General features: G+C 40.9%; 1 protein-coding gene across 6 annotated transcripts in view; it reads left to right on the plus strand.

The window, feature by feature from the left end:
• The window catches only part of si:dkey-205h23.2 (CUGBP Elav-like family member 4), a 99,179-nt gene extending 85,603 nt beyond the window's left edge, over positions 1-13,576 (plus strand). For 5 of the 6 annotated variants that reach the window (XM_036544594.1, XM_036544598.1, XM_036544600.1 and 2 more), the window contains exons 11-13: positions 449-592; positions 8,805-8,953; positions 13,199-13,576. In XM_036544594.1, coding sequence (XP_036400487.1) covers positions 449-592; positions 8,805-8,932 — 272 coding nt within the window. In that variant the 3' untranslated portion in view covers positions 8,933-8,953; positions 13,199-13,576. Of the gene's footprint in view, positions 1-448; positions 593-8,804; positions 8,954-10,814; positions 10,863-13,198 lie in introns of those variants that run through there. The other variant, XM_036544595.1, reaches the window with a different exon arrangement.
• The last annotated feature ends 835 nt before the right edge of the window (positions 13,577-14,411 follow it).

Below are 14,411 nucleotides of genomic sequence, written 5' to 3' on the forward strand. Positions count from 1 at the left end.
CACGTGTTTGCATGTGTGTAGGTCTAGTCCTGATTTGGTGCAGTGTTACAGCATTTTGTGTCACAGCCTACGTTAAAACAAGAAACGGGCAAAAACATGAGACCCACTCACACCGTGTCCTCAGACACACTGAGTGAAATGACTGCTAAGGTTATGTAAGACGCCCCCCCCCCCCCCAATACGGTGGCATCATGACAGTCACGGTGCAATTACTCCATGCAGAGAAAAACTAATCCGTCTGATGCTGCCATTCAGTTTATATGAACGCGGTCAACGTTTTTCTCTGCCTAACAGCCCTCTCCCTTCCTGCACATGCCAATGTGCTTTGTTTTAGTTGTAGAGTCATTTGGGAGCAGCACTACAGACAAAGGAATCAGGACAAACACTGTGCTTGTGTCAACGCGAATACTTCACCTGTTTTTCGTTATTCCTGTTCTCTGTTTTCCAGGGCCAGAAGGCTGCAACCTGTTTATTTACCACCTCCCCCAGGAGTTCGGAGACGCTGAGCTCATGCAAATGTTTCTGCCTTTTGGCAACGTCATCTCTGCCAAAGTGTTTGTGGACCGGGCAACCAATCAGAGCAAATGTTTCGGTAAGTCGAGGCATCCTACGAAGCGATCCACAGGAAGGAGAGGGTGAAAAAGTGGTGAAGAGTGTTGTTATGTTTGGAAATCTTTTTTTTTGTGTGTTCCACTTTATTTCCTCCAATTACTTTCTTGCTTCGTTCCCCCTGCCTATCCTAATCAATTTGCAATTAAGGTTTTAAAGTTGGCGTCATGCGTTGGTGAGCAGGATGGAGCAGGTGAGGGCTCGCTGGGCTGGCTGCCAGGATCAGCACTCTCCTGCCCAACCCCCCCCCCCCCACCCCCCACCCCCCCCGGGGACGACGCTTCTCAGCAGATGTCTCTAAGATGTTGTGCGTTGAGGGCCCAAAGCCCCACAGACCGTCCCCTCATAGAGCCGTGCTCTACAACGAGGCAGAGACCTGAAGGCAGCACTGTTGTCCCGCTCATTGAACTTTGAATCCAATTCGAGCCTCGAGTCCCTAAACTTAAAATCCAATTTGAGTCTTGAGTCTCCAGTGTTCAAATCCGATTCAGGCCTCAAGTCACCAGACTTTGAATCTGATTCAAGGCTCGAATCGCCAGGGTTCGAATCCAATTTGAGCCTTGAGTCACGAGACTTCAAATCTGATTTGAGCCTCAATTTGTCACATGAATTGGCAGTGCTTGAGCTCAAGCCCAAGTTACTAGCGCCTGAGCCCAGATCTGAGATTGATTTCATAGTTTGAGAACTGGTTTGAGACCACAGTCCTAGGGAGTGTATTTATTTAATTTACAAAACCAATGCCTAATATTAAAACATATTATGTATCAAAATAATAGGCAAACAAAATCATTTTAGAGCATCTTCATACTGAGGTCATCAATAATAAATCTAAAAAACATAATTTATTAATCTATAGTACATTTCATAGTACAAAACACAACAGAAATAAAATATCTTATGCTTATGTTGCTTATGTATGTAGTTATAAAAATAAAAATAATTGAAAGGAGATTTGTAGTATATACCACAGCCATATCAGTGTGCCCTACTATAGGAAATTAAGCATTTAATTATCACCAGTATGATAAAATCCTAACATTTAGCAGTATATGAGAAGCATTCCTGGTTGCAGCATATCTTCATGGCTTCCTCAAGTCTTCAAACCCTCAATCAATGCACATACTGTACATCACAAAAGAGACAGAAAATCTTTACCGATTGACCTCAGTTTGTATCTAATTGTTTTTGATCTGAGGTTATAAGACCAGTGAAGAGGAGGGAGAGGAAGAATGAGAACTGCCCACACTGGCCTAGTTCAGTCTTATTTTTACTTCCATCAATTAAGGTCTTGGCTGAAAAATAATTGTTTGACCTCTGTTTTTTCCCCTCCTCCCTTATATCCATCTCTGCCCTAAGGTGCTTGTGAAAGAAATTGAGAAATGAAAGTGAAGATGCCCTGTATTAAGTGACCTACATCATGGCTCTGCGGCAGAAACACGAGAAAACATGTCATCTTTCATATTTCTGGCTATTGTGGGTTTGTTCAGCACAATTTGGCAGTACATCACTGACTCTGACCAATCACGGCCATTGTTTACTCACCCTAACCAAACATCGGTAGCTGGTGGAGATCCGTGGTGACAATGGGCACAGCATGTTTTCTGGAGGAGAGGGCAAATAAACTTGCACCTGGGCCCTCCTTGTTATCTGTGCTGCGCTGGTGAGTCAGCGATGATTAGCAGTGATTGGCTGATGCAGCAGCTGGCGATCCCCAGCGGAGTGATGGAGGTGAGAGTGACATTCCCTATCTGATAAACAAGATTGAAGGTGTGAGAAGCTCCGCTCAGAGCAAAGGTCGAATTTCTCTGCTGTCCGTGACTGTGTCCTGCCACCGGCTTCAGCCTCTGCCCTGCAGGCTTTTCAAACAAACAGCAGAATGTGGATTTAAACATATTCAAAGCTTAGATTTTTTTACTCATTTTCTCATGAGTGCCTTCTTTTCTCAGACTATTCTCCACCATTTCTTTTCCGTAGCACATCATATATATGCTCTCGTTTGTGTATAGTCAATTTAGCATCGGTCATCTGTAAATTTCTGATTTAAGCAGTAAATAACAAGTGTATAATCAGTCTCATATTTAGGGTTCTTAATGGAAGTTAATGCTAAGTGGAGAGTAACATGTATTTGGCTGGTTGGGGAGCTGAGCACCACAGTAAGTCAAAGATGAAGATACTTATTTGTTGTTTGTTTTTTCTTCATTAAAAAGCAGAGGAGTTGCAAGTACATTTGTTGCTGGTTGTCTTTATGTTCAGCTACGGAGCAGAGTGAGAGTATTATAATGTGTTTAATGGAGTCAAGCCATCAGGAATGTTTACGTGTTACTGATGAAGATTGCCTGGACTGAAACAAGCAGTGGCAGGTTGCTGTTAAAGGAAGCCTACAGAATGTAAAATAAGGAGCAGCTAAGTTAAAACCCATTTTCATTGCTCCAAAAACTTGTTTTGTTGTATCTAGACACCAGCTTTCAATTAACTTAGCCTTTCAAATAACTAGCTAAACATTCCAGCTGTCAGTTAGCTAGCTAATGATAACAGATAGCAGATAATAAGCATAGTGGTGTGAGCAGTAGCTATCAGTCTTGTAAGATGTCATAGAAAGTAGTGTTGGTACAATGGTTTAGCTACAACAGAATTAAATATATGCTTACTACAACCAAGACTAGAAGCAATGCAACTCCTATGGTGGACACTCTTAAAAGTAAAAAATGTCTAGGCTTATAACAAATTTCATTGTAGGGTGGCAGGCTTACCCTCATATGATTACAGTTGAGGACACCTACACATTTCAGCTGTATAGACCAATATATATTGCTGTATACACCAGCAAAAACCATCTAAACAAATATCTGTTTAGATCACTGAATTATCTCATACCATTTCACCGTCTTTTGTTCTTAAGTTGGTTAGCTCTGTGTTTATTGTAAGCAACAGCAGCATGTCCACTTTCACTGATTAAAGGAGCAATCACAAAGGAAACTTGACTTCCCTGCTGTGATAAATTTGTTTCAGAGGGTGTGCCTGTGACACAGATGTACAGGTACGTTCTGCCATCAAAGGGCAGTGAGTTCCATTACCATACTTTCCCGCATTGATCACTCCCACGTTTAAAAATGTTAACAATGCCAACAGCAACTCGATGCTCATTGAATAGAGAGGCTGCTGCCGTCGGCGGTAGTTATAAAAAAAGCAGAAACAAAAATATACCATTTTTCATGTTGGCTCACAGCACGCATTTACACACCTTTGCCTTGTGGGGCACTCCAGTAAACGAGTACATTGTGAATCCCGTCTCAATGAGTACACAGGCCAACAGCAGTGTGCAGTTTACTGTCACTGCCTGTTGACACGTTAAAATAATTGCCAAATATTAAATATCATACTGCCATTTTTTTCGTCCTCTAAGGAAATGTATCAATATCTGCTATTAGCTATCTGCTATGTGTGCGGTGCTTTTGAGGCAAAGGCAAATACATTTTATCCTATCCCTCATCTGGAACAGAGGAGTTTAGGAGGAAAGTTTAGGCTTGGTCTACCTGCATGACAGAGATTGCTGAAAGCTTGCCCCTGAAGCTGCTGCCTCCATTAAGAAATGTTAGGCTTTTGTTGCTGCTGTTTTTCTAAAATACTACAAATGCTCTACCGTATCTGTTAGTGTTTTAGCAGCTTTCAAATATACAGCTACTTATACTGTACATTACAAGGTATCCAAAGTGATTTAGGATGCGCTCAAACACACATACCAAGTTAATTGGTGTAAATGGACTAAGAATCACAAATATGTTTATACGGCAAATATTCTGTTATTACTCAGAATATATTAATATTAATCCTGCCTCTTACTCGGACTCACCACATTTGGTCTACTAGCTTATTAATATTTATTCATAAAACCTGTTAAAATGGTCAGGTCACATATAGAATTCTGTCATATTTTGACTAACAGTGGAAAATTAAGTAACCAAATGTGATTAACCATAAGTACTGAGTGAAGATATTTTATTTTTTGTTTACTTCATCTAGCGAGATGGAGGTATTTAATGTGTCGGAATCTTTTCAGCTTCATGTTCCTTCCAGCCCTGCACTACTTTTTTCTCCACAAACCCATGGATACAGGGGAATAAGATTCATCACTAACAGATTAGGTGTGCAAGCCATATGCCCAGTGGAAATTATTAATACCAGCAAGCCGAGACTTTATTTAGAACCAATGTGGTGACAAAATCAAACGCTGGGTGTTAATTAGAAAGATCCAGACAAAAATAAATGAAGCTATTGTTGTTAATGCATTGAGACGTGGCAAATATTTTGAAGTATGCTGTTCAAATATCTTGAAGTGTGGAATGAGCTGTGTGAGTCTGAACTGCAGCGTTGGTATCAGTAGAATTGTGGAAAAGGAAGAGAAAGACAGTTATCTAAACTTATTTAACCATTTTTACAGCTCTTGTTTTCTTGGTTTTATACACAAGGTCATGCGTCTGTCAGACCCACTGTTTTTTATACATCTTTCAATCTTCCCGGTTCTACACTGTCAACCTGAAATATTAGATTTTGGGGTGGAACTGGCGTCTGGACCTATTGGATGCTGTGATTGAGGGGATCTGGCATTTAAAGCCATAGGCTGTGTTCAACACCATTAACAATGTCAGTTTAAATGCTAAGCTTGCTTGTGTTTAAACCATTACAAGATCCAAAAGCCTGACACTGAAGTGCAATATGGAGACCTACTTTGAAACAAGGCCTGTGCCCACATTTCTATTTATTCAACTTAAGAACTGAAGAATTTGTGCTATGTGTCGTGATGTAATTCTTTGTGTTTTTTTCTTCTGCATGTCTATAACCAACACATCAATATCCAAAGTACCAGATTTGTTCACTCCTGCACTACACTGTTACTACACTAGACAGAAAGAGAAATAAATTGGCATATGTGACCAATTAGGTAAAGGACAGCTGTGGAAATACATAAATGTAGTTTTGGTCCATTAAAAATAGAGCATGTTGGCATGTTAGGAAAACACCAGGCTCATTTATACAAAGAGTGCACAAACCATAAACTATTATCTTTTCACCAGAATATGAAGAAAAAAAATGAAGACTTGATAGTATGGTCAGTATGGTTCATGCTGTCGGTGGGTTTGGTTAACGTTTTCAGAACAGAAAAAAACTGTAACCCCAAAGTCATATTAATTTAAGTATATCAGTGTGAAAATAGCAATCTGAAGGAAGGATTCTGGAATCCTCTGGGACACTACATTATTTCAATCCTCCGTATTTACTCTCTCAATATTGACATTTACGGGGATCATAGTCGAAGTCTCCAAGTGGAATTAAACGAATAAAAATGGATTTTCTTCAAAGAACTTGTTAGGCTCTACTTTTGGGTTATATAAAGCATTGTGTAGACACAGAAACTGGGAAAATAACCAGTCATACTTTGAAACTGCAGCAGAACCTTTCTTTTCAGTTTACGTGAGGGAAAATAATTCCAGTCAACCCAAGTTTATTGGCATCTGTCTTTTTTGCCATTATTGTAGCATTCTATCTCCGTGGTGACTGCTGCAGGTATGAAGTAATATACACCCTCATGGGCATCTCAGTGCTCCGAACCTTGAGCACTTTGCACTAACTGCAGCAGCACAGTTAGATTAGTTGGGTTTGGAATCCCCCGCATATTCATTTACTGGTATTTGCAAATTCTGAATTTGTGTTCTCTTCCCCACACTGGCCTCCGATTGCTGCTCACAGCAAAGTCAGAACCGTGGCGATAGTCTCTAGTGGGTGATCAAGGCCAGGGCTCCTTCTTATGTTCAATCCATTATCGGAGCATAAACACCTGCCTGAGCTCTCTGTTCGGGAGCTGATGGTCTCCTGGCAGTTCCATCCACCCACCTTTTTCCCTCATTGGTCCCCCCAGTATTGGAATAAGATGCACACAACCCACAGAACTATTGAGTTGCTCATCATATTTTTACATTACTACTTGTTTAGACTTCTCTTTGGTTCTCAGGTCTTGATCATGTCCTACACCTTGCAACAAGCATCTAATTACTCCAATCTCTAAGTGAAATCTGATGGAATGTCACTCTAACATATCACTGTTTCACCATGAGTTTCAGTAGGTTATACACAGTAATGTTCCTCCTATTAGTCATTTGCTAGGCATCATGCAAATATCATGACATGAGGTAACATTGTTTCTAGTTATTAAGCTCTATGTGCTTTTGAGTATGATGCAGGTAAGATAAATTTAAGCATAATTGTCAAGCACCATGTATGTCCCAATATTTTATCACTGTACTTTAGATTCATGCTCATTTATTGTGTTATTGGCTGTTCTGTTCCGGTGCGCTCTTGTTGCTCCTGTGATATTAATTTTAATATGTCTTGCAATGGTGACCTTGTAACTCGCTTTGCATAAGACCGCCTGACAAATAAATAAATAACAATAACAAATGGGCATTGAAGAAATAAAAGCATATTTGCAACACTGAGGGGAGAGGGGATATATTTTCCTCCTCTAATTCATAAAGGTGCTGTAAATTGTAATGAAACACCTACTCTGCTAGCAGTGTGTTTGAGCAATGCACCATGACTCTTAAACCATAAAACAAAGATTCAGGGTCCCTCATTTGTGAAGGTACAATTGTGACCCAAAGCTTCTGATTTCTGAAGAGTGTTTACTTTTCAGCAGAAGCCGAGAAAGCAGCTATTGACTTCAAAATGTGCATCTGCCACAAACACGCTGTACATTATAATTTCTCCTTAACATTGATGGAACAAAATGTTTACTCTTTTATTGATTCTTTTTTACTACTATTTTGCTGCTTGCAAAACATGAATTTCGGCAGCCGCGGTAATTAAGTGACAATGTTATGGAAATAACAGAATGTAAGGCTTTAAATTTGATAAGGACGAACTGCAAAGCAGGGAGATTAAATAGCCTTGGAGCTTTATTGTGAAGTGCTGGAAGCTCCTGTAATGTAAAATGTGTTCTATAAAATAAAATCTGATTGAGCTGACTGATTTACGTGGCAGGAGGAGCCACATAAGTTGACAGAACTGAGTTTGAGCCAGGCTGTTGTAGTTTCTTCCTCTTTTTTTTTCCTCAACACTAACCTTTCGGAAGCCAGCGCGAACGAAAGGGCGAGATTTATTAAAGTTGGATCTTACGGGGGATTGGTGCTGTTTGACAGGCCTTTGGCTGCCTGGTTTGTTTAAAGGGTTTGTAAAAGCACGGGCCTTATCTCTCTTGGGCTGACAAAAGCCTGCCCTCTCCCCCCAAATTAAATTGGACCCATAGCGGCGTGATCAAATCAGCCAGCAAGCGGAAAATTCGAGCCGTCAATCACAGAGGCGTCTGATAAAAGCGGGCAGGAGTCGCGGTGTGGAAAGCTCTCGGCTCATTCTGCCCTGACACTCAGGTAATAACTCAGAGCAGGGAGCGCGGGGCCTGCACCCCCAGCCCACCGTGCCATCAGCCAACCCTACGCTGTGATGCTGACCCACCTCTGCCTCCTCTATAACATACATACATACATACACACACACACACACACACACAAACACACACATACATATGCACACATATATGTGCACACACACACACATAACCACACTCACACACATACATATGTACACATATATGTGCACACACGCAACCACACACACACGCACACGCAATCATACACACACACATATATTTACACACACACACACACACACACACACATTTAGACAAACACGCACACACACACAGACACACACACACATGCACACACACACCTGTGTACACATGCACACACACCTGCACACACGCACACACATAAACACACACATACACACACAGACACACCACATGCTCACACACACACACACACACACACACACACACTCCTTACCACCAACTTAATAGTTTTCTTCTCTTCCCTCCCTCCGCTTTTTCTGTTTTTCTTTTTTTTTGTCTTTTTTAATTGAAATGACTTCATTTCAATCTCCATCGTAGAAACAGTCAGTGTCTGACTGTCAGTGTCTGTAGAGAAAACGCAGTCGTTTTGACTCCTTGGCAATCATACTGACCCACCCGACTGGACTTGCCGATCGCATTTGAAACAATCCATTGTGACTCGTCCTCTCTCCCCGTCCTCTTTCCCTGCACCTTCTTCCCGCCCCCTGCTCCCTGCCCCTCTCTCGGCCAGGCTTCGTCAGCTTTGACAACCCGTCGAGCGCTCAGGCTGCCATCCAGGCCATGAACGGCTTTCAGATCGGCATGAAGAGGCTGAAGGTGCAGCTCAAGCGGCCAAAGGACGCCAACCGACCTTACTGACCCGTCTGCCATCCGCGCCAGGTAAGGGCGGCCGCCAAGCCTGGCCCAGAGGGACGCAAGGGGGGGCCCCACAGCCTCACCCCTGCTAGTCCATCCGGAGGGGAGCACACAAGCCAGACACTTCTAGGGAAACAAGTCAGAGCAAATCCCACTCTTAACAAAACCGGCGCAATGCTGAGCGCTGACATGTGGTTCACTTCAGGAAAGTGGACTGGATTCTGGCCATTTTTCTGTACATCTCAGTGGCGATGATGATGATGATGATGATGATGATGACAATGTTGACGACAATGCACCATGGTGTTGTCATAAGATTTCCCAGATAAAAGAGAATGATTGTTCAATGGCTGGTTTCATTTCCATCATCAGAGAAATGATAACAGGCTTATCAATTAAGTGATGCAAACAGTGTGTTGTCATAGTTCAATCCACATACCATGCAGTGATGCATACTGTAAAACAAGCATTAAATTTAATGACTGTGAAATACAGATTGCATGAAGTGATGCAAAGAGAAGGTTCATTCTCTAGCATGTTCACGTTTTAAGGTTGCCAGATATAGAGCAATAACCGCAACAAATACAGATCAGTGCCTCCGTGAATAAAAAGTGACAGTCTTAAAAATTGCAGTCATCTTAATTGAAATTTCCTGTAAAGGAGACAACATAAAGCCAATAAAAGGCCTGAAAGTGATTTAGATGAATTACCTGGGGACAATTGGAAAATGTAATGGAAGCAATAAGCAGAGGGGTCCAATTCGGACCTACAGATCTAGGGTCTGACAACGACCATTTCAAGCTATAGAATGTCTCGCAGAAGAATAGACTCGCTGCTGTGTCCTGGCTGGTTCTCCTGCCAGCCCGGTCCTCTTATTTGTTGTTCATAAAGATCACACTCTGTGCGTGTCTGGCTGTAAATGTTTGTTCTGTTCTTTCTTTGGTTTTGTCGTGTCATTTGTCCTATGAATGTCTCTTTCAGGTGTCTGTTTTTTATGTAATTTTAACCTTTGCTCAAAATCTAAATGGAACTAAATCCACTAAAAAAATCCACATAAAATAAGTGCTAAATGATTAACAAGACTGCATAGTCCCTATAGGTGTTTCTGTTTCGGTTTTTTTAAAGTTTTTTTTTTTATTTTGTTTAAAAGGTGTTAGTTCTGCAGGTCCTCAGACCTACTCAATACATCCTGCTTGAGTTTTGTAAAATGTCATGATTTTTTTCATGAGTTTTGTCCACAGGGCCCTGCTGTATGCTCTCAAGGACAGGGGCCAGTGAACGAAACTGACAGTTTACAGGTCCTCATGTGCAGAGGTGCATCCTGGGAATGGAAGTCTCACAGAGAATAAAAACAATTATCTTCCACTCCCATGCCAATTTAAAACATCATAACATGCAATGGCTTTGTGCCTTTGACATTTATTTTACATGAACTGTTCAAACTGCTGCAAGAGTTTGAATGTAAAATAAATAGTGATAATTGTGATAATGATAATTCTGGGTTTTAATAAAACTGCATATAAACCAATGGACAGTTATGGTGTAGTGATTGAGGCTAAACTTGTTGCTCTTTCATCTTCATAAATCAAAGCACATCTGTAAATGGGACATGTAAATATTGACTGGCTAGAACCAAAAAAAGAAGAACTCAGCACTGGTCATTTATTATTTTTGTTCTTTTCCCATTTTGTTCATTCATACCTTTAACTCGCCAGTCATTATTTGATTAATTCATATGTTCTGACAGCTTCTTTGACTTGTCAGCCAAGGAAGGTGAGAGGCTGGGGGCTAACGGGCTGGGAAGGGTTAAATTCTATTTCCAACACAAGGAAAGAAATTCCACCGCATCTTTTCTTCTTTTGCACCCAACCAATCTGCAAACCAGGCAGGGCCAATCATAGCTCGAGATGGCCTTCCTGTTGTCTAGCCACGCTACGAGTCATGGGGGACAAACTCCCAGACCTGTAAGTTGAACCCATGGTGTCATTTTATTTTGGATGACGTCATGTGGCAGGATTGTGACTACGTTGCATGACGTGGCGTCGATTCATTTCTATATATATATTTACATATATATTTATTACATATTTATCTCTATATTTTTTGGCAAATTGTGAAGTGCGGTTGATTGACGCCTCTTTGATAGTCGATAGTTGTTGTAAATCTGAAGTGCTGATTGATTGGTTGATCATGATCGGACGTGAACTTTGACCCTTTTTTGCTGTCGTAACGTGACCCTGTGTGTTTTCATTTTTGTGGACTTTGATGTGTATGGATATGTTATATTCTATATCGCTATATGAACCAAGAGTGCTTTTCAATTATTTATGATTTGTATCAATCTGGTTGTTTATGTTAGGAGCTGATGCCCGCTTTCGCTCTCAAGAATTTGATTCTTTGCAGAAAAGGACCTTTTTAAATGCCTGGCTCTCTTGTGGGTGGGCTTGAAGGTAACCTGCTGTTTGTGGAGGCACAGTGTTAAAGTATTTTAAATCTTTAGACTTTACATATTCATACAGAGTATGAACACAAATATTTGTACTTCCCTTCTTCATGTAATTAATCTACATTTGAAGGAGGCCTTGTTTTGTTTGCCTAACTCGGGCATCAGTTCCTGTTTATCTATGAAGATGTTTACCATTTGCACTGTGACTGCAGGCTACTCAAACAGTATCGTAGACCTGCACAATACAGCAACCGTGACTGTCTGTCCACAAGAAGAGAAAAACACCCACATAAAATTGTTGGCTCTTCTTGCCTTTGTGAGTCTAGGGTGGTTTATTCTCATTTAAACAGGAAGTGACCTTACATTAGAGTGGTCTTGAGAATTATGAATACTATCTTGCTCAACAAAATGATCAATTTCAGACTTAAGATGTAAGATTAACATAAACATTGCTGCCCTTTAAAGGGTATGGAACAATAACTTAAGTTTATGTGCCATTGTACATTAGTTGCCGAATAAGGGACCTTTGGTGAGGTATACTAGGGTCAGAATCAAAATTCTGAAGCCAGCATACCAGCTACACATGAGAAGAATTGCGAGGGTAGTGCAGTCCACAAACGCCTCCTTACCCTTCAGAATGGGGTGTCACAAAAAAGGTCCTTTTCGTGCAAGTTACACTTTCTTCTGTCCCCACGGGCCAACCCTGATAAGACCACAATTCTCATTGACTCTCTTTGCCCCATTCTCCAAAAGCCTCTCCAAAGCCGGCCCCTCTGGCACTGCACCGTGCGTAGGGGGAGGGCAGGGGGGTGTTCGGCTGGCAGAAAAAAGGGCACCAGTCTATTGGGGTTCACCCGATTCTCTTGCGCCTATCTTGTACCGGTCTCTCTTGTAGTTCCACTGCAGGCGTGCGCTGGAATACTTGCATTGAGCATGCCTTTTCAAAACAACTCAGCATGCCCCAGCTGAAACTCCGGTCTATGTCCATATGAAATGAACATATATGTGACAGGGAAAATGCTCCTCTTTCCTCTGTGCAAATAGTACTCGTTCTGGAGAAGGATAACATTCTTTTTCATGTTGTTTTGTTTCTCGCTTTTTCCTCCTCAAGCTTGAACACTTCTGCGAGCTTATCTACTTTAAAGCGACTGTTTTTAGCCTTTGTCTCAGAGGAAGGTTCAGGTGTCGGAGTGTCTGATGGTCTGTGAAAAATGGGGATGTCGTAATTAGATCCACGCGCACGAGGCGTTGCCCCTCATTGTCTTTTCTTCTGTCTAAATTGGTATCAGATCCTCTGTGGTTAGAGGGACGTTGTAGGACAACAGCATATGTTCCCTTTCAGTAATTAGGTGTTTTCTTGTCTGTTTTATGATTGAATTTGTTGTCCTTAATCTTAGACTTAAATCTTCAACCATTATCATCCTGGTCATATTATTATTATTATTATTATTATTATTATTATTATTAGTGTTGTTGCAATTTATATCTAATATCCCTCCTCTTTTTGATGGTGCTCCAGCAAACCCATGAGGAGCAGGCACTAGAAGTGCCTAGAATTGCATCTTGTAAAGCCAAACAGTAAAAATACAGTCGCTTTAAATTACCTGTGTCTGAATGAGTGTCTCCTGTACTTTTTAAGCATACATGTCTGTTCCATATGGTAATACCCAGGTACATCTGTTTGCTGGATTGTATGTGAAGACTCCATTTCTTTGTTTTTCTTTTCACAGTTTTTTTTATTGCATTCCATGTTTGTTAAGCGGGAGCCAGCATGCTGCATAATGCTAGTGGCTCTAACGCCAGCTGTTCTCTCTCTCTTTCAGGATGAAGGGCCTCGAAATCTATTTCCACAAGTGCAGTATAAGTACAAAGACTTCTTGCTCTGCTACATATCATGAAGGAAGTGTGGTCCCTTGATTATTCGGGGAAGAAACCGAGAGATTTGGCGACCGAGGAAAGTAAACCAGGATAAAGTTTTTTTGGTATTGATTTTTTTCTCTTTTTTTTTCCCTGCCTTTCTTGCCTGTTTTGCATCGGCGTTTGTGGAAGAGGATTTTTTGCCAAGACCAAGTTTTCGCTGCTGTTTAGTTTTTTGTTTTTTTTGTAGACAGAAATACTTTATAGACACATAATGCTGAAAGCATGCAAATGCACACACACACACACACACACACACACACACATATACGTACATACACTCACATGCATACACACACATGTACACATACACACACACACACACACATACATACACATATACATACATACACTTACATGCATACGCACACATGTACACGTACACACACACACACACACACACGCGCCAGACAGCTGGCTTTTTGTTTTTTGTGCCTATACTGGTGTTTTGAAATCTCTGTCTGCAGAGCTGACAGGGCGAGCTCTGGAGGGAACGGACAAAGACGAGATGAATCCAGGATTATTTACACGCATCATTCCTTAGGAAATAGGGACCAAAGGACCAAATGCTTTTTAAAAGAATATATATTTAAAAAACTCTTACCTTGTAGCTGCAAGTATTACAGTTTAATAGTAGTCAAACTTAAGAAATCATGAAATCCAATATCCAGTGGCCCATTTATGGATATAAAAAAGCAGAAGAGAAAATTAAAAAAAAAGATATAAAATAAAAAGTAAAAAAAGGGGGATGGTGAAAAAGATTTGGTCTGATAGCTCTTTGCTGTACCAGTTAGTTTAGAGAAGTAGACTTAGAAAAGTAGATTTGCAAATTCCTGGCTTTTTTAAATAAATGATATCTTCAACTTGTAAAGTAAGGAGGAAAAAAGAGAAAAGGATGGTTTTTGTCTGTCCTGGTGAGTCTCCACACAGGACATTAATGACTGGCCACTGGATAGCTCTCATTATAATGTACATTTCACCGCGTCTATCTGACAGCTGCAAATGGAACTTTGTTGGGAAAAAAAAGACTGAAGAATTTTTGGTACGCCTGCTCTGGGCAAGGTGCAGATTTATGTGGCTTCCCAAAAGCCTTTGTGTTCAAGCGACAATCTACTGAGA

Source organism: Megalops cyprinoides, chromosome 13 (genome assembly GCF_013368585.1).
Source record: "Megalops cyprinoides isolate fMegCyp1 chromosome 13, fMegCyp1.pri, whole genome shotgun sequence".
In the NCBI taxonomy this organism is placed as follows: domain Eukaryota; kingdom Metazoa; phylum Chordata; class Actinopteri; order Elopiformes; family Megalopidae; genus Megalops; species Megalops cyprinoides.